The sequence below is a fragment of the Bidens hawaiensis genome, unplaced genomic scaffold, assembly GCF_021521415.1.
Source record: "Bidens hawaiensis isolate Kalapana, Puna unplaced genomic scaffold, B.hawaiensis_p1.1 tig00047383_1, whole genome shotgun sequence".
NCBI classification, from domain to species: domain Eukaryota; kingdom Viridiplantae; phylum Streptophyta; class Magnoliopsida; order Asterales; family Asteraceae; genus Bidens; species Bidens hawaiensis.
In genome coordinates, this window is record NW_027498456.1 from 104882 (window position 1) to 126441 (window position 21560).

Genomic DNA, 21560 nt, shown 5'->3' on the forward strand with positions numbered 1-21560 from the left:
TCGGGAATGAGAGAGGCAGGTGTAGGAATTTCATCAGTGGTGCTTGACGAGGTGCTTGCTTGACTACTTCCACCTATAGCACTCTCGGGGATGATAGGACTTGCTTGACTGCTTACATCCACAACACTTGTCTCATCTTTATTTTCTTTTGACTGATTGTTTATTCGAAAGTTGACATTCATTGATTCAAAAGACTTGATGGTAGAAGTCAACTATGAGAGTGTTAAGGTATCCAGGTTTGTCGTTCTTTTGATGGTACACACATTAATGTTCCATGTGTAAGACAGTGAACTCAACAACTTCATGTTGATTTTAGACAACTTATTTATGATACCGGCACTTCTTAATTTAAAGTGACTCAAATCTGTTGATGAGAGAGGCAACCAATTCTTCTTGAATATGTTTAAACATGTCGAATTCTTCTTTTAACATGTCTTTTTGGTCTTCCCTCATATTGAGACTCCATTCAAGCTTAAAACTGCAAGACATCTTTTTTTGTCAAAGTCAACGGTCAAAGTCAACAGTCAATGGGTAAACTCGAAATAATTTGACTCGATTAGATTATAACTTTTTTTAATAAAAGGATTAAAATAATAATAAAAATTTATTTGATTACCCTTTTTTTAATATAAAATATTTTTAATAATATTAAAATAAAATAATATTAAATTATTACACATTCGAATAACTTTTTTTATAATAAAATAAAATGATTATAATAATATTAAAATATAATAATAATAATAATAATAATAATAATAATAATAATAATTCATTCGAATAAACCCACCTCATTCGAATACAATTTGATTTTTTTTTAATAAAATGATTATAATAATATTAAAATAAAATAACATTAAAAAAAATTCATTGGAATACACCCACCTTATTCGAATACAATTTAATTTTTTCTTTTTTAATAAAATGATTATAATAATATTAAAATAAAACAATATTATTAAAAAAGAATTTCATTCGAATATAATTTGATTTTTTTTGGAATATATGAAGCCAAAGATCAATAAGTATAAAAAACTTTAACTTAAAAACCAATAGATTGACCAAGATCTGAGTTTTTATAACGAATCTGAACCCGTACATGAAAACTAAGAACACCAAAAACTTAGATTTGAAGATTTTCGATTATCTCTAGGATGTAAAGCACTCCAAATGTAGTGAGTAACACCAAAACAACCTTAAATATACCAAAAACTAAGATCAAAACCTGAAAAGTTTGACCCGAAAACCAAAAAGTTGAGCCGAAAGCTTTGATACCACTTGTAGGTCCTCTTTGGATGGATCTAACAACTTCACTCGGATCAATCCGTGTAGTTAGCTAGTGGAAATCACTAGCAACACTCGGATCTCGGATCTTAGTTTTGTAAGAAAAAGGAAAGAAGGATAGAGTTGGTGAGAGTGTTTGGTGAAAGAAAACTTCTCTTTATTTCCAAGTGGGTTTTGAATTGTAAAAGGTTGGTTGGAGAAATGTGTAAGGTGACCTTTTATATTGTTCCTATTTCTCCAACATTTACATTATGTCCTTACAAAATAAACGTACTGAGGTACACAATATACCGACTCTAAGCAAATATAAAGACATACACAATCCTAAAACTAATATAAAATATTGACCATACAACTACTTTGGAAATTACCTTATGAGGCTAATGGGACGAAATTCTGAAAAGGATTGTGGATCATTGTTTTCTGGGATGAGGTGAATGAATGATGAGCCACACCCTTTGCTGATCTGCCCAGGTTCATAAAGCTCCATCAGAACTTGGTAAAAGTCATTGCGTAGAAGGTCCCAAAAAATCTTTAAGAAAGAAAAATTAAACCCATCTGGGCCCCGTGCACGATCACCGCCACAATCCCAAACAGCCATCTTTATCTCTTCCATTGAAAATTGCGGAATTAAATTAGTACCGTCATCCAATGAAATTTTCTTCATGCCCTCACCCGTGAATGGTGGCCTAATCTCCATCTTTTCTTTAAAGAATTTCCAAGCCACATTTTTTACCACCTTTGGATTAGATTTCCAAACCCCATTGACCGAGACACCGTTAATTCGATTTGTAGTCAAGTTGGCATTCATGATTCCATGGAAAAATGAGGAATTCTCATCGCCTTCTAGTGCCCATTTTACTCTTGACTTCTGCTTTAAATCCTTCAACTTTAATAACTCAAACTCTTTGAGCTCAAACAAAGTTGAGGACCATTTGTTTAATTCAACATCTGTAAGATCTCTAATTTTAGCCAGCCTATCAAACTCTTCACAAGCATGTGTTTTTTCTATCAACTCACTCGACTCCTCATCTTAATTTTTTGTATAAAAGCCAAGCCTGGAAGGCCACCAATATAAGAATTAATTAACGTATTATCTCCGATCTTATTGGAAGTTGTACCATCATTTACCACGGGGTCTTCGTCCGTGCTCCTCGACCACCCCGCTTGGTGTTTTCGAGGTGCCACCATTAACGGAAGGACAGTTCGATTTCCTTTCTCCGGAGCCACCATCGTTTTCTTGTGGAATCTTGCCCTCTTCCATTTCGTCAACGGCCGACCCATCACCGGAGATTTTTTCATGTATGGGGTTCTGAGTGGATAAAAACGATGGCGCCCAATCATATGGCTCCTACAAAACATTCACCAAGAATTTGTCACCCCTCCATTTTAGTATGACCACCTCGTTCAATGATTTAATACAATCTGTCATATGTTAAATCACTTGTGTCGGTGGTTACTTTAGACCCCACAACAACCCTTCTGAACTTACCACCAATTTAATTAAACGTTTCTTTGTCCCAAAGATGAATGTGAACTCCCGTTATTTTAATTTTTTCCAGTCTTTTACACTTCACCTCCCCATACCGAAATATTATTGAAAACCTCTTTCAGCCGGTTGTTATGTTCTTTAAGAAATATATTTGCATTGGCGGCAGTTGAAAACTGTATCAGAACATGCAAACCACCCATATAGTAAAGACCAACACAACTGATGCCTAAAGCAAGCCTCACGGACTAGTGGAAGGTTCTCTAGAGTTTGAAATGTTCGAACTTCGCCAATTAGGGATGCATTCCGCCACAGTTTCAACGCCGTCGTATCTTGTTGATTAATGTTGACAGTCAGCACATTTGCATCGCCGGTTAACACTGCTTTATAGGACATACCAATACAATGACTATCCCTGAATGAATGCTTTTGTTGGCCACTCATATTGGAGTTGTTTGGAAACTCCTCCTCTACTCGGCTTAGCATATTTAGCCACCGATCTTAGCCCCATCTACTTGCATTCCGTTAACCACAGATAATACTTGTGGTATGTTGCAGGTTTTATCCATCCGGAATAGATTTCCCCTCTTCTGTCTTTTTTTTCTTGCCAAGTAGCTATCCACCAGATTCACCTGCTTCTGAAACATCTCTCGGAATTCACTTTCAGAAATCCCAAATTTGTCATGCCTTCTCTCCTCAGTACAATCCCCATTATCATCTTCACCAGCCTTGTTGATGCTTTCACGGTTTCTTACCGTTCCAATATAAATTTCATTTTCAGATTATATAATAATCAATTAAATTACTTAAATTGTGAATAATAAATAAATAGTAACAAAAATATGCATTAACATTAAACAAAAAATAAGACATCTTGTCAACAAATCCTCAATCCATTATATCAAGTTGGGGATAATAACCTGAAATGATAAAATTATATATTAATATTAATATCATATAATAAATAAATTACCAAATATGGAAGATTTGAATTATGTGAACAAATGTAAAACTTACCGGAAAAAGATATAACCTTACCCGAAAAACATATAAATGTGTATTAGTACAAAATCGGTGAAAACGTAACCAACAAATATAAAAACATTCACTATCCAGTAATTAGTACAAAATTTTGTGGATAATATACTAAAATTAATGAATGTGTAATTTGGAATAAAAGTAAAAGTCCGGATTATGGTAAACTATTTATTTTTATATAACAATACCATTTCGTCTTGCAAAATCATCTCTATCGACAAATCTTCTCCGGGTTTGTTATTGTCCTTGAGACGCCATAGTTTTAAAATATGAACCTTGAAGACACAATCATTGTTATGCACATCCAACTAGTTCAACATTGTAATGTTTGTTGGCTCTATCTTCTTGGTTGTGAAAAATTAAAAATAAACAAACTATTAATTTTTGAATTATTATAGTTTGAACCAAACAAGTAAAAAAAAATGAGTTATATAAGCACGACAAAAAAAATATACCTAACAAATAAACAAATACGATTTTGCTAAATCCTATGTGATAGCGTGAGACTTATTGTGTGAAGGTCAGAGTATATATACATAAGTAGTAGATGATTGAATTTTTGGATAGTTGAATAAAAAAAAGGTATAAATGCAATTTATTTACATGATACAATTAGTGATTTTGAAATAGCTTGAAATATGGAAGAAAATTAGGAAATATAGTAATTGGGGATTTTTAATCTTTTATCGTTAACACATTTAATTATAATTTACTTTGATTTGAATGCAAGAATAATATAAATTAATTAATAGAAATTAATAATTATTTAATACAAATGAGTTGTGTAGCGTTTAATTTATTTTAGAATTATTTTATTCACATAAAAAATAGAGAAGTTGATAATCATTTTATTTTTTGACTTATTTTATTGGTATGATATATATGTTAATTTTATTAATAATTATCGATAATTTATTATACAATTTTAAGTAATAATGATTATCGATAATTTATTAAACAATTATCCAATATTACAGCCATTATACAAGAATGTTCTCATTATCGATAATTTATTATACAATTTTATTGGCGCTAATATGTTATCTTATAATCTTTTTAGGTTGTATTCATTATATACTTTGCCCTTATGGTATTTAAAATGATGTTTACTAAAGACGGGATAATATAATATTCCTGCATAATATAAGATAATAATAGACAAACAAAAATATAAGATTTTTAGTTTAAGGAATACAATATATTAAATTATGTTGTACTATATTTTCTATCTCGTAATATTTGATTTAATAGACAATTCAGTTAATTAAGCCTATATATTAAAATAATGTTTACTAATGTCAACTAAACTAAATTACTTACGTTATAATGGATACATAATAATACGAATTAATTTATAGAAATTAATAATCATATAGAATTTAATAGAATTGGCTGTATAGTATTTTAATTTATTTTAGAATTATTTTATTCACGTGAAAATTAGAGAAGTGTTAGATATACATAGAAAGGTTAAGAATACACAAATAGAAAAATGCCATGTTTAGTTAAACTCTATTGTTTTAATAATATAGTTAGATACTAGATTCTACCATATAACATACGTATATTTTTCAATTATAACGTATCAAAAATAAACATGCAATTTAAAAACAACAGTCGCTGAAGGAATTTTGAGGGTGTCAAGCACCTCGAATTGATATGAAGAACTGTAAGTCATACCCTTAAATTCAAACATATTATTGTGAATAGGATCGTCACTTTTACCCAAAACCCAAAATGCAAACCGAACTAACCCAACCCGACAAACCCGACCCGAGAAAAGACAACCTCAAACTGAAGTAATTCACGTTGGTTCTTGGGTCCAAATTATAGGTCTCGGGTCAACCCGAATAAACTTTTAGTTTTAAAACTAAACAATAGTATGCCTATATCGAATGTTGTCATTCCACCTATTATGGATAGATTGTTTATTATTTATTAGTGTTTTCGCTTTATGAATAAAGCAATAATAATCGAAAACCCTAATGATGACATATTGAAGACGATTATATTAGTTTTGTTTATTATGGTTAGACTTTATAAAATTTTACTCTTTTTTAGATTGTTTTATCATGTTATTTTTGTTTTGTTATTAGTTATTCATGTTATGAGATAAAAAGAACATGTATCTTTTGTTAGTGTTGTAGTTTTTTTTTTTTTTTTTGTTTGTTTTTTAGGATACTTGAAACCCGAATAACCTAACCCGAACACAAAAAAACTGTGAGAGATTTGGGTTGGTTTTGGGTTTAGAATTTGAACTTTGAAACCTGAATAATTCAACTCGAAAAACTAACCTGAAGAATACCCCTAATTGTAAAGTAAGAATGTTTTTATTAATTTGTTTTCTAAATATGATACTTTTTTTTATAATGTGCTATACTTTTTTTTATAATGTGCTATATCCATCGACAATAATACACTAGTACCATGACGAACATAACTCATACTAACCGAACAACACTACACCATTGTTGTCATTATCGAAAATGATGCCAATATTCATTTTTATAGTTTTTGATCAGTTTAAAACACATTTTTTTATAGTTTCATACTTACATAAGACAATGCCCGTTTGATGAAATCTTTGAAAATAAACATTTTTTTATCGTAAATAATACCGAGTACGGATTTCGTAACTCACCGAGTTGTGTGCATAATACTGTATTATTTTCTTCTTGTAAACTATATTGATTGCCGCTAGCAATGAATCTAGCATAACCAATATCGATGGAACAATGTCAATATGATATTATAGGAACTAGTGATATATATGCTTTTATGGTTTTCTATCGAAGTAACAAATTTATTCAAATATAATGTTTTATAAAATTCCAAATATAGTTATTTTTGTTGAAGTTTCGATATAATTTATATTCAAAACCGAACCAGCGTAATGTATGTCACACCCCAACCTAAGGCGGAAATGTCGGGGCGTGATGTGATTGTCACAGCTCACAAGGTTACTATCATGCAATTGTAAAGCGACAATATCTAATTAATTTATTAATTGTCAACGAACATTTAAGTACAACAAAAATAGAGAAAATTACAATACAAAACCAACTATTCTTGTTTACATTTAACCTCCTAAGGTCATCTCTACGGTGAGCTTCAGTTCGATAAGCAATCCAATATATAACCTGAAAATGCGTACAAAATATATATATTTGTCAACAACACATGTTGAGTGAGTAGATTCACCAGTTTTGACACAAACAAAATGATAATATATAATGATATAAATAATAGAGTAAAAATAAGCAAAACTGTTAACTGTGAGTAAACAATGAAAGTGCTAAGCAAGTAATGAGTGTCGGTGAAATCATTGCCAATGCGATCGGGCTTCGGCCACTACGACGGTCGTATGATCATACTATAATGAGATTATGTTGGACCTCTCCGAATGCGATTCAAGTAAGCAAGTAAGCAAATAGCAAGTAACAGGCAATCATTCAATTGATACACATCACAAATATCACAGTTTCCGTTTGAGAAATAATAAGATAAATAATATGATAAGTGGTACGCAAGTGTCCCCAAAACATTTGAAAACAAGTAAAATAGGGGAGTGATTACTCACCTGATAAAAGTAGAACGGTAATGAAACGATGATAGAAACTAAGTTAAATGAGTCCGAGCTTCTCGGGATGCGATGACAAGTGTTCCTAGTCATTAATGATAATAAGATTAATTATGAAGATATAAATAATTTAATAAATTAAGTTTTCGATTGAGTTGAGTTAGGTTTGGGAATGAGATATTTACTGATCGATGGATAGATTCCTATAATAATTATTATTGCAAAGAGTAATATTATTGTTTCACATATTTTTATTAAAGCCATTATTTTTAATATTTATAGAATTTCCCTAGCTTACTTTATATGAAAAAGAATATAAAATCACATTTTTAAACTAATAATTTAAATAACTAAATTTGATATAAAATATACTTATGATTATACAAATATATAAATATTTAAATAAATAATTATAATATGTAACAATACATATAAAAATATTTAATGACTATTTATCTTGAGTCTTTCACAAATTTAATGGTAAAGATATAGTTAGCACGTTTAAAATACGTTTGTTACAATTTTAATAATGATACATATAATATATATATATATATATATATATATATATATATATGTTTCTGTATATGAACAATTTTATAAAGACGTTCAAAGTCGAGGAAAACTCCAATAATGATGTTCGGGTTTTTATAAAGCAACGATGACTTATTATAATTAAAATACTTATAATATATACACACACACACGTAACGAAAGCTTTAACGAGACTTGACAAAATACATAAACTCTAAGATGTCGGTTTTTATCAAAAAATAATGTTTGTTTAACAATTAATAGTAATTATAATTAATATAATAACATTGAAAAACCCTTTTAAAAAAATAAAAACAACAACCGCGTCCAGGGGGCTTCGAACCAGCGCCCCTGGCCGGTTCACATGGTTTAAGCACCCACACACCAGCCATTGGCCTGATGTGTTTTGATGGTTATAACCCAAAAACACCATATTTTAACCAAGAGCCGATCGTAACCCCCAAATCACAATAAACCCTAAACCCTAATTCGATTAATATGCTTAATGTTTGAATCAATAATGTTAGGGTTATTGTTATACGGACAGAAACGAACTATATAAATGTGTTAATTACCAGATTACAACACGGATTGAAGGAGAACGAGGGACAGAACTGACGGCCCAAAACACCCTCGGTTCGATGAGTTGCAGATCGATATAAACCAATTAAATGTAGGGTTAGTTTCGCCGCATCATGATTAAGGTTCATACGCGTTGAATTTGATTATGATGAACTGTGAATGGTATAATGTTGCTGTGTAAACGAGCGGGTACAAATATTTATTAATACGAATCAATTATGTCTTGTTTTCCAAATTAACACGTCGGTGGTGGTTGTAAACAAGAATCAACGTGATTGCATAGATAAATTCCCAAAATAGAGCGAAGATTTAGGTTCAAGAAACGTATTTGGGTCACGACATTGGGTCAAATATGAGTTACGGGTCTTGGGTTTGGATTAAATCAAATATTTAAATTAGATTTGCTAACAAGTCCCTGTAGTTTCAATGTGGATACAAAATGAGGTTAAACTATAGTGTAGGGTGTAAATTGCATATTAACAAAAGTTATTTATATAAAATAAATAATTATAGTAAACAATAAATAATAAACTATTATTAAATTTAATAAATGCGAAGTTTTGTTAATTAGAATACCCGAAAGCGAAAACGGGTCGTGTATTAGATATAAAATATATTAGTTTGAAAAGCTCGAGTTGTTACAATGTACATGCATAACTCACTTTTTTTTAGAGTAAATGCTTAAATTAGTTTTGCTTATTTCTAAAATAAAAAGCTAAATTAAATATATCTAAATTACTATTTACGTAAGGTTATTCTCTTTGCAAAATGAAAACCCCATATATATTTTATTTTAGAAAAGGTTTTTAATATAAAATAAAGATATGTTTGACACAATTGTTTTAACTTCTAAAGCTAAAATGCCACTGCTTTAACTCTCATGACATTTTTTCATTTATGTATGGAATTATATGATAATTTTATGTTCTAATTATGGGGGGGGGGGGAGGGGTGGTGGAAATCTCATCATACACCCCACCCAATCAAATTATGCCACGCCACCAACCCCAAATCCATCACATTTTGATGGAATTTGGTAGGGGTGGTATGGTGTGATAGGTTTTGGTATATATACATACATATATATATATACATATAGGTTTTTGTGTAAGTGAGAGGAGTGTATTTGGGGTGTGTATATATGTATATATAGAGAGAGTTCCATCACTCAAACCCACTTAAAGCGTGATGGCCATCACGCAAAGCACCTCCATCAAGCTTGATAAAGGAGTGACGGCGGTGTTCAAAAGCCCATCACGCGTGATGGGAGCTCCATCACGCGGTGCCCCGGGTTCCCTTAGTATGAAAATTTGAGCGAGAAGGTGTAGTGACAACAATGCCCTCAGCTTTTTTCACATGCCTAACATTTAACTAAAGTTAAAATTTGTACCTAATATTGTTATAAAATTAAAATTTAGTATTCATACATGTGAGTTTTTAACCTTAATATTCAATCTTAATACGAAAACCCTTATACAACTTTATGGACTTGTTGTCTTTATTGCATTGAAATAAATATGTAAAGCATATAATTATGAAAGGTTTTGAAGGGTTATTTTATGAATTGGTCAAACATTGAAAAGAAGTAAATTAGTACACAAGCATCAACAATAAACATGAATACCGATTTACCCAATAAGAAATATTTGTAGTTACTGTAATATTGCAGGTTTTTGCGACAATTAGTTCAGGTTTATGGTTTGTTACGATTAACTCCACTTCTCTTATATGGTACGGATTCTATGGTCTTTCACTTATAGCGTAAATATGTTTCATCGTTCTCAAGGTGTATGGGTTACATGGTTCTTTTACTTTTAGCATAAATATTGTTTTCATCGTCCTCGTAGACCGTAGTGTATGGATTTTTGTTCCTTCACTCATAGCGTAATACTTTCCCGCTTCATAGTTTGATTTTGAAATCATTGTTATTCGAAACCATTATTCAAAATCGTTAGTTGAAACGTTGACCACCGTTGTTCCATTATTTATTGTTATACGTGTATTGATACACATGCGATAGGTTAAACTCCTTCCACTCATTATCACATGTTCCCATGATTATCCTTTAATCACATTGACATTCATTAAGTATAGTGTATTGTTATTATATTGCATTTTATTGAAATATAATGTTTCATTGACCTGAATACGCGAGCACATCCACCTCTGGGGACATAGGGCGTCCATTGAGGCACCATTGGCGCGCCCTATATGTGACGGATCGATTAGTCCACAAAGTCACTGCATTGTCTTTATGTGCTAATTATCGCACTTATTGTTATGTATGCAGAGTTAAATAACTTATTGATTATTGTTATAGAGGCGTATGGATCGATTCTTGGAAACCACTGTTTTTGATATTGTTATTGGTAGAGGGATTGGTGTGAGTGTCCACATCTCTATAAGATACTGGTAAAAATACTCGGTTGCTATTACTCAATGATTAGGTTATGATATACAGAAATTACAAGGAACCCTAGAAACCTAACTAAGCCCGTAGGCTCAACATTCCCTAAATACTATTCCAATACTCTCCCGTAGTTAGAGCGGGAGAGAATCAGACACTCAGACTTGAAACAACAAAAAAAAAAATACAGATACCAATAATATTAAATAACAAAACTAGTCTCGATCTTAGTTCTTGACTTATGGTTCCAACATCCTGTCATAAATTCATGCGTTGCTTGATTTTGCCAAAAAAATATAATCCATATTCTTTAGGGTAGGTGATCTTGACATCCCCCGGTCTTGCATCATTATCCCCAAAAGTATAAACATGATTGTTATCAAAAAAAAAAAAAGCTAATGGACACCTGTCGACCTAGGTTTCTAGTGATTACGCTCGTACGACCACTAAAGACCTGTGAGGCTCTCCACTATATATAGGTTTCTTAGCTGTAGAAACTTTAAGGGGTTTTAAGTTTTGTTTGAGTTTCTAACTTCGTAGATCCTAGTTGTAAACGGAATCCTTTTTGTTAAATCCAAGATTCTTGGTTGATATTGTGTTTTATTTATGTTTTTACTACTTTTTTGTGTTCATTTTTGACTCGTTTGTGGTTCTATTGATATACGTTCACCCGTGTCATTTGGACCCGAAAACACTTTTTAGATCCGGATTCTAAGGCACCTACAAAATATCAACATATGCTTTACATCGATTGAAAAACATAAAATTAATACCGATACCACATATGTAATTCGATAGCCATCGGTTCAGTTTATCATGGTACAATACATGATATTGTTAGACCCATAATTCTTGCAAATTATTTTATTAATAATCTGTAATTGCCGGTGGAAAATAGGTCCCAATTTAGATTGACTCATATTCCTGTTCCCACTGTTAATTTCCCCTATCTTTGTCTTCCAGCGACCAACATAATACTTGGTGATTCACTTGAACTTCTGCATCTTGTATCTTCACCAGGTACTGAATCCCATCAAAAGTAACCTTAATATTTATACTACTAACTGTAGTTAAAATTCCAAACTAACTGTCTAGAAAAGAAAATAGTAACAACGAACATTAAACTTTATCATCAAACTTAATCTTAACAGAAAATAAGTGGGATATGATCGAATTAAGATTATTGATATGCGCGTGATGTAACTAAGCCACCCTCACTCATTAGTCATTACTAGCTCCCAGATCACATAGGATTTATTCGTTGCTAAGTGCTTCTCATACATGATGTTAAATGCACTGTGGTTTCCCTCATGATGTTAATCTCAACATCTTTCAACAACAATAGAGTAATACAAGCTATACACTTCTTGTCTAACTTTTTCCCATTCTGCTTGATATATTTTTTCGGGTTTGTCATCTTCCAGCACTATATCTAAGTCCTTTGGACAAAGTAGGGACTCAACCTGCACCTTCCACCAACCAAACTACTTTCCATCAAACTTATGTATCATGATATATCTATCTTTGTCCATCACAATGACTTAAAATAAAAAAAAAACAAAAAAAACAATTACAAGCAAAGGCATGTGCCTAGCTGAATAATAAAAAATAGCCCCAAACGGAAAATCAATTTATTTATGATACGATGCAACTTTCAAATAGATTGGTGTATGAACTCTAATCGCAATTGATCAACTAGATCGGCAGAAGCAGAAGGCGGCGGTTGATACGATTGGAAATGGTGTTACGGACTGAAACCATTGCAAGGTATGGGACTTGTCCCACATCGGTTGTATGAGCCACTGATGTGGGGTTTATAAGCCAAATGTGTTCCCTGACCTATCAGACTAGTCTTTTGGGTTGAGTTCTTCTGTTTGGCATGTAACATTGGTATCAGAGCCAACCTCGGAGTGGTGGCCCATAGAGTGGTGGCCTGGAGGAAGCTGATGTGGGGTTTATATGGGCCATTGCAAGGTATGGGACTTGTCCCACATCGGTTGTATGGGCAACTGATGTGGGGTTTATAAGCCAAATGGGTTCCTTCACCTATGAGACTAGTCTTTTGGGTTGAGTTCTTCTGTTTGGCTTGTAATATTGGTATCAGAGCCAACCTCGGAGTGGTGGCCCACAGAGTGGTGGCCTGGAGGAAGCCAGTCGTGACCAACGAGGACTCGGAGTGGTGGCCTGGAGTGAGCCAGCCGTGACCAACGTGGCCGTGACCAACGAGGACGTTGGCCCTTAAGGAGGGTGCATTGTTACGGATTGAAACCATTGCAAGGTATGGGACTTGTCCCACATCGGTTGTATGGGCAACTGATGTGGGGTTTATAAGCCAAATGGGTTCCCTCACCTATCAGACTAGTCTTTTGGGTTGAGTTCTTCTGTTTGGCTTGTAACAAATGGAAACCCTCGAAATTGATCAACTAGATAAGCGAAAGCAGAAGGCGGCGGCAGAACCCTAGCGATGACCGGTGGTACACGTTTTCTTGATATGACCACATTCGAGTGTTGTAGCTTTGATACCAGTTTTTAAGGATTGAAAGCTCACACAAACTGAACACGAATACAAAAGGAAATAAGGAACACAAGCATTTAATGTAGTTCCGTCTAAACTAGCATACATCTATCGACAAACTAGGGTTTTATTGTTGAGTGATGCATGATTATGAGAACATAATGAGATATACATAGAAAACTATATTAGGGTTAGGTCCGTGATTAACTTAAGAAATATGAAAACCAAACTAGGGTTCTAAGACTAGGCTCGGCCAACCTATCTTGTGGCCAAACCATAGACCGAGTTTAAGCCTCCAAATCCTAAGAGGATTTTCATCCATCTAAAGAACCCTTCTTTAACTGCATGCCACCTTTCGCTCTTTTCCCGGTATGTCTTTCGAATATAATGTTTATAATTTTGGGTGTTTTAACGTGTAATGTCACTTGGCTATTGCTAATATGTCGTGTGCATATATTACTGGTTAAATAAATTGAATGGACGCTAAATAAATACTAATTCTCGTGGTGGATGAACCAAATCAAAAGTTTTGGTAGCGTTGGTTTTTGTTTATGGTGTCAACCAAATTGAGTGAAATGCAATGCCTTGAAAAGTAGACGACATGTTTCGTGTGGAAAATTAAGACCAAGTTTCGCTTTCTAAGTTTTTATAATCTTTTAATTTGTTTAATATGGTTGGCTAAGAAGATGAAATGGTTAGCTTAGGTCTGGTGGGTGCATCTTCTTATTTAATTTTAACTACTAAATTATCCGCGCGTCGCGCAGGGAAATCAGTTGGTAAAACCCGAGGGTGGTAGCAGAGAGTGAACGCAAATTTGGTGGATATTTGCAACGTTCATTATTGTTAAAACCCAACAGTGAGTCGATGTGAATCTGGTCAGTACCAGTTACGTTCGTGAAGGTATAAGCAACGTTGGTAAAACCCAAGCGCCGTCGGTCTTGGATGTTAAGGCAGTGGGTTCGGACAGTTTTCGTTATGTTTTCATTATGGTACCAAACAAAACCAAAAAATAAAAGAAATGTTGAGGTGGACCAATAAGGTGGCTTAGGTTGTTAAAATCGGGTGCTGGTAAACCCGAGCGTTATCGGTCGTAATCGTTAAGGCGGTGAGTCTACGTGAATTTGGTCGGTTTACGTGATGCTCATTACAATATCGGAGCTAAAAGAAAATTCGTCTGGTTAAACATTCGCCATGATGCCGGATCACTAAAAATTGAGGCGGGATCACTAAACCCGGGCGTTGTTCAAGCCCATGAATTATCGGTACCTGGCGTCGAGGTGGTCAAAGTACATAAATTCGATCGGCTAAAACAAAAAAAAAGCAAGAAAATATAATTGATGTATGGTTTGTATAAAGAAAAATAACAAATATTAATGTATATCTTCTCCAAGAGTTGAACCTGGGTACATGGACAGAAACTACATTAAACAAACAAAATCTACCACATAGGCAGAACTAACTTTTGAGTTTTTATTTCAAAAAAATATTAATATATCTTAAAATTAAACCATGACACATGCATTTTTGTGGCACCAAAAGTCTCTATTACTCTGTATAGATAATATCATTGTAAAAGGTTTAATGGACAGAGATAATATCCATATCATGTACCCTTTAAATAGTTGTCATTAGGCTATGTGTAGTGGAAGGGCTATAAATTGGTCGAATTGCGACATGTGGCATCCAGTCAGCAAAGGATAAGAATTTGTTTTTGGGGTGTAATGGTGTTGTAGCACCCTCTAGTGCTACGTCACCATTTATTATTATTATTTTTAATAATTAAACTAAACAAATAAAAACCCATTAAATTAAATAATTAAATAAAAATACATTAAAAAAAAAAGAAACATTAAAAAAATACATAACAAAAAAAAACTAATATCCACAATATTCGTGCATTTTTTGAACTCGTCGCTGTTTTAATAATGCGGCATCTTCGTGTAACCCGTCCACTTTGAGTGTTTCGTATTCTTCTTTCATTTGTTTTAGTTGAACTGTCTAGGCTAGCATTCCGTGATATTCGTTGGTTTCTTTCATGTCGTTTCGCATATTCACGGCATGTGTTTCGAAACGACTGAACACCTCGTTTAGATGTTCGACTTCTTCACTGGTTGCGGGGTTGAATCTTGATGACGACGAACCCTCCCCTTTATTTGTATTATTTTTTCTTGCTCTCCCGCGGGGTCGATCCAACTCAGGTACTTTGTTGTCTTCGTCGTCTAAATTAACCGCGTCGTGTTCATCAACGAGGTTAAAGTTACGAGCATCGGAGGATGTGTTTGGTGTGCTCGGATTTGTCGAGGACGATGTCCTCGACTTTTTTGAAGGCCGGGATGATGAGCCGGCTCGTCGAGCGACCGGAACAGTGGGTGCCCCGTTCCATTTCGCGCATAGCCTTAGTTTTATCAACATTTTAGTTGTTTAAACGCTTTCCCGAGCCGCCGTTTGGTGTGCCCTTAAGATCGAAAGTCGCTTAGCTCTTGGGATTGGATGTCAGCGTTGTTTTGCCTGCTACGCCAACCGGCCCCGCACAAGCAGTTGTATATCCCGGAAAATTGTTGGCAATCCGAATTAAGGCCCTTTCAGTGGGCTTGAACCGCTTCTTTACCCCGGTAGTCTTCGGGTTTACCTGTTAGCAAAAGACAAGCTTCAAAAACTTTCCTCCAAAATAACCCAGCGACTTGAAAGTTAGCTACAAATTAAAATTATTTGTCACAATTAATATACATTTTTAATATACACTGAATAAAGTTATATAAATAGTTAATATTATAAAACTTACCGACGTCGGGATCCTTCGAAACGACGATCCAAGCCCTTGCGAAAGCTACTTCCTCCCCCTCGGTCCATTGCTTGTATCGATCACGTTACGCCATCGTCTCACCCGGTTGTTTTTTTAGTGTTTACGGGCCGGCTTTTGGCTTGAACCGGAGGCCTGTGCCGTCTGAGTCTCCGGCACCGTCTCCGGCTCCCGTTGGGTAGACCCGAACGCCGGCATGAGGTTTTGGGGCATGAGCTAGTTGGCATACATATTTAGGTTCGGGTCAGAAAAACCAAACGGAAAATTTTGGTTCGGTTGGTTTTGCGAACAGTGGACTTGATTGAAAGAAGGGAATCGGTGTTTCGGTTGGTTCAGGTTGTTTCTAGGATTATTTTTGTTGCATTTTGAAGAATTTGATTATGTGTAGTGTATGAAATAGATATGAGTTTGGAGAAGAAGGGTATATGTATATATATATATATATATTGTTTAAATTATTTTTTTTTTACATTGACTATTCTCAACGGTCATATTATTATTTTCACACAAACAACGGCGACAAATACCTCGCGTCCCCCTATCTCGGCCCACAATACGCGCGGGAGGGGGGGGGGGGTTGTTCTCGCCAGACTTCACCCATGTTCACCCCAAAAACATGCCCACTACTAATGGCCTTATAGGATGGGTGTCAAGCGTATAAAGAGGTGACATTTGTTTCAAGGAAACTGTATACCTAACTCATTATTTTAGGTTTATTACTGACACTCATTGAATTTCTTTAGGGACAATTGTATGTTTCCCCCTATCAAGATTTTTAATACATATTTAACTGCACCATAAATTAAATTGCATATTCCTTCGTATCTAGCTTTTTTAATTGTAAATTTACCTAACCCATAGATTCAATTGAATATATCCTTTCTCTAGCCTTTTAATTACAGATTTACCAAATCATTAAACTCAATTATATATCCTCCCTCCTTAATCAAAAAAATAAACATGTAAATTTACCTGTTATGATATTAAAGTAGTTTATACAACGATTATTTTACCTTTATTTTAACTAGAACACTAAAAATTGTATATTTACACATTTTTAATTAGAGATGAGCTTGGCACCGTATTGATACCAAAATTACTGATCCCATAATTCACCAAAATGAAGGTAAATCAACACAAAATATTGGTACCTTACCAAACATGTATCAAACCTAAAGTGCTAATCGCAGAAAACTCAAAAAGTGAGTACCAAAATGGTACTGAAAATGGCCTAATGTGGTTCGTTACCGGCCTAGTTTCGGTATCGGTACCACTTCCCTAGTTTTAACTCAATTTTTTTGAGTGTTTTTCCCGTGTCTTGCGCTTTAACTATTAAGCAAAAACGCAAAAAGAATAATAAATAAACTTAGTGAAAGGTAAAAAAAATATATTTAATAAAAACACAAGACACGGTAAAAAGCAGGAAAAAAAAACTAGTAAAAATGGGAAAATATGCACTTATTTCAAATAACATAAATAAAATTCAAAATGGGTAAATTTGCATATTTTTTAATCAAGTAGGAAATATGCAATTTAATTTGGTAATTTGCAGTTAAAAAGTTAGAGAGAGCGAAATACACAATTGAATTTATAAATTGAGTAAATATGCAATGAAGGGAAAATAGATAAATATAAATATTTGTTTAAATGGGTTCTATACAAATAATATTGTATAAAGTAATTTATTTTATAAAACAATTTACCAATGGTTGAAAGCACAGGCATAGAGAATTTATATACTAATGTGATATTATGTGATTTTCATGACGTCTGTAAACTGTAACTACACATTAGAGTTCTATGTAAGCTAGAACCTACAATGGCTTCATCGACACATTCGCCATCGCCATATTCTTCGTCCATGTGTGATTTAACTCGTCCAATCTAGGTGTGTATCGGTTCATTGCAAATGTGCTAAACCTGTTACATGCTGATGCATCTGCAGCCCCAAGCCCGTGTCTAGTTGAAAAGCCCGAACCATGATGACTCCTGACACACCTAACACTTTGACTCAAAAAGCCTCTTCCATACTTCTTGGTCCCGCCAATACACGCCTCCTGGTTGCAGCCTTCTTGAGCGGCTTCCGGTTTTTTACTTGCATTACTTGGCCGTATGTTTGCTGCACCTAAATATGGATCCTTGGGAGTAATGCCGTAATGCCTTTCCACCCTATACAGTGTCATAGAGAAAGCAGCATCTTTAATCAGCGCCGATATTCTGCCATGTAGGAGGCAAAATTCAAAAAACATAACTTGCATAACAATTTACTATCAATAATATTCACAGGGATGTTGGAAAAAGAACGAACCCAAAACCAACGGAAAAAACCCCTAAAACCCAAAACATTTGGGACAGATAATGGGACGTGTATGTAGGAAGGGGTTTACTCTTGATATTTTATTATTATATTATCTTATAATTATGTATCATACCCGTTTATCTTCATCAAAACCGAATACCTATTAATATATTATTACTATCTTAGATCGTAAAAATATAATGAATACTATGTTAAATCAGATATGGGACTGGGATTACCAGTACCCGTTCCCATATCAGACCCATGACTATCTTTACAGCCACATCCAATAAAGAAAATAGAAGTTTACCTGCCCCGTGAATCTGTATCAATGGAAGGAAAATTGTCATTTTCATTGACTACCGGGGCCTGCTCATTTTCATCAAACGGAATGTGATCTTTCTTAAAGCCTTTCTCTGCTTCTATGGACAAATTCTTTATAACAGGCGTCTTGTAGGTGACAGATACTCTTTGTTTTTTTACACGTTCTGACTGAAACAATACTTCCGCTCTCTTTCGAGAAGAATCTCCTGGTCTAACCAATGAAGCTGATTTCCCATCTTCATTGACTGCCACATTCTTCCAGCAATGGTCAATCTCTGGAAACTTTATGTTTCTTACAGGAGTGCCAAGTTCAAGATCCATCTTATGCTTTCTGATAAGTGCCACAACATCACGTTAGATAATAATATTGCACAGTGAGTTTACCCGAACGGGTCGCTCTCAACTTCTCATAGTCACTAAAAAGGTTTGATATGGTCAAACTAAAATAATTATTGATAACTTACAAGCAAAATATTAACACGCGTGATTTAGGCAAAAGATTATTCCACGCCCTAGCTACAACATCTTCATCGTTATCTTCGTTGTCAAACAAAATCTTGCTGCAAAAGAGAACCAAAAATCAGATTTAATTAGAATTATAGAAAATTTAAATTTATAAGAGTAATATTAATAATGATAACCACCTTGGCAAGCATTTCCTGTGGTATGACCTCGGGCAACGCCTGCAAACAGCAAATTGCAAAGCTTTCACCTTCTCATTTTCTTCCTGTTTACATTTATGACACTTATGTGCAGGACATGTGAACGGGTCACCACGAGCTATTTTTTGTTCAAGATTGTGTGCTTCTATTTCACCTTCGTCTTCTAGCAGCCTTGCAACACAATGAGGGTGATAAAAGTGGCCACAAGTTGCAGAATTGCAGCAAAAAACCTACATGTATGACAGTGTTTGTTAATTATGTAATCAATAAAAAAAAAAAAGACTAAAGTCCTGAGTTAGAAGCGCACCTCTGCACCACTAGATTTGTTTGAAGACCCGAGTCTTCTACACACAAAGCATTGATGTTGTTCATGAGCACAATTCAAACAAATAAATGGGTGTGAGCCCTGTAAGAAGATACAGATAAGATGCATTTAAAGAAAAAAAAAACAGAAAATTTTATTAAACAAAATAGATCATAAATAATGAAACACCTTCACTTCTTCTTCAGGTAGACCAAGAGATTTGCATCTAGACTTCGCAGATTTCGCGGATTTGACAGTCGAATGAAATGATCTTAAACATGTTCCTTCACAACTGCAGACAAAAAAAATTATATAATAAATTACTAATAGCAAGTTATAAATACATAATATATAGAGCAACAATATTTACCAGGTAAGTTCGCCACCATTATCGCAAATTGCACAAACTGTATCAAAAAAGTCATCATCATTAACAGCATCATCATCCTTGTAGTTGTATTCAAAGATCGTATCATCAACTATAAAGCTTGGTTTCGTAACAGTTTCAACATTCTGCCATAATGTTTACAACAAAGTCAACAAATTGACCAACTGAAGAAAGAACAAAAGTTGGATAGCAAAACTTCACCTGATCAAAAGCTATCCTGTTTCTGAGTCTTCCTCTTAATAATGAAGCTAAAAACTGTTGCATTTTGATAATATTATAACAAACAGAAACAAAAAATTGATACAAATGTGTTTTACACCACATGTAAGCATTTGACAAACCTTGGAAGTTTGCAATGTTCTGTCTCGTTTAATAGCTTCTCTAATAAAGTTGAGATGATCCATCAGATCCTTCTCAGAAGGCCTAACATCATACAAGCTAGACAAAAAAAAGATACTGTTATGAACTTACAACACATGCATACAAAAGATGATTAACAAAAAAATATATACCTGAAAACTTTACATAGATGGTCCCTTAGAGCTTGACAAGATGCTTTAGGTTTTCTTTTAAAGAAATGAAGGCAATGCACGGTGATCAAAATCGTCCTTATTTTATTTTCAAAACTCTTTCTTGGTTTTTGAAGTTTGATCCAGTTGTTATCTTTAGAGAGAACTGAAATCTCAGGCTTTGAGTTAAAGAACTCGTATTTCCATGCTTTCACTTGTTTATGTAACCTTTGAAGACCGTTATCAGTGTTCCCTTTTAGATATATTGTTGTCTTCTTGTTGTGTGATCTCTCACCGTTACTCCATTGTACTGGTAGCTTTGCAAATGAAACCGGATTGTCTTCTGCATCATAAAAATAGTAATCTGATACGATTTCTGGAAGAACTTCTTCATCGTCGGCATCTGAGAAAGCCATCTAATGTCACTAGAGAGTTTTAATCCTACAAAAGATTTTTTCACATGAGGGTTCTTATCAACAATGGTTTTATGAGTTAGGTGGTGGTGGATCCTAAATTTTATTCCAACGTCCCACTGCTGTTTTTAGATGCTCCAATTTAGTTTAATAGAATTTAACATAAAAAAAAAATTAGTCAGTTTAACGGTTTGGGTCAGGTTGGTCGCATAATCAAAAAACATAAATTAACATCAGAATTTTAAAAGAGAAAATTCCCAAAACACCATGTTTAACATCATTTTCCAACTTTTGTCATGGTTTTGAAAAAATATCCAAAATAGTCATTTTTTGCGTTGGATAGGACCGGACTCGACGGATTAACTCAGCCTATTAGAAATCACCTGACGTAAAAGTGAGTAAAATTAAAACTTCGGGTCCGACGGGTTAATT

General features: G+C 33.9%; 1 protein-coding gene across 1 annotated transcript; it reads right to left on the reverse strand.

Annotated features, from left to right (window-relative positions):
- Nucleotides 1-348: 348 nt before the first annotated feature.
- Nucleotides 349-21131, reverse strand: LOC143596927 (uncharacterized). Its single transcript, XM_077075581.1, has 16 exons — nucleotides 20719-21131; nucleotides 20548-20644; nucleotides 20408-20461; nucleotides 20189-20331; nucleotides 20008-20110; nucleotides 19822-19920; nucleotides 19497-19744; nucleotides 19317-19412; nucleotides 18839-19207; nucleotides 18768-18796; nucleotides 18048-18480; nucleotides 3406-3523; nucleotides 2872-2949; nucleotides 2416-2635; nucleotides 1656-2316; nucleotides 349-478 (listed from the first exon to the last, which is right to left on the reverse strand). Exons 1-16 carry the CDS (start codon nucleotides 21129-21131, stop codon nucleotides 349-351), a joined length of 3291 nt encoding a protein of 1096 aa, XP_076931696.1.
- Nucleotides 21132-21560: the final 429 nt, after the last annotated feature.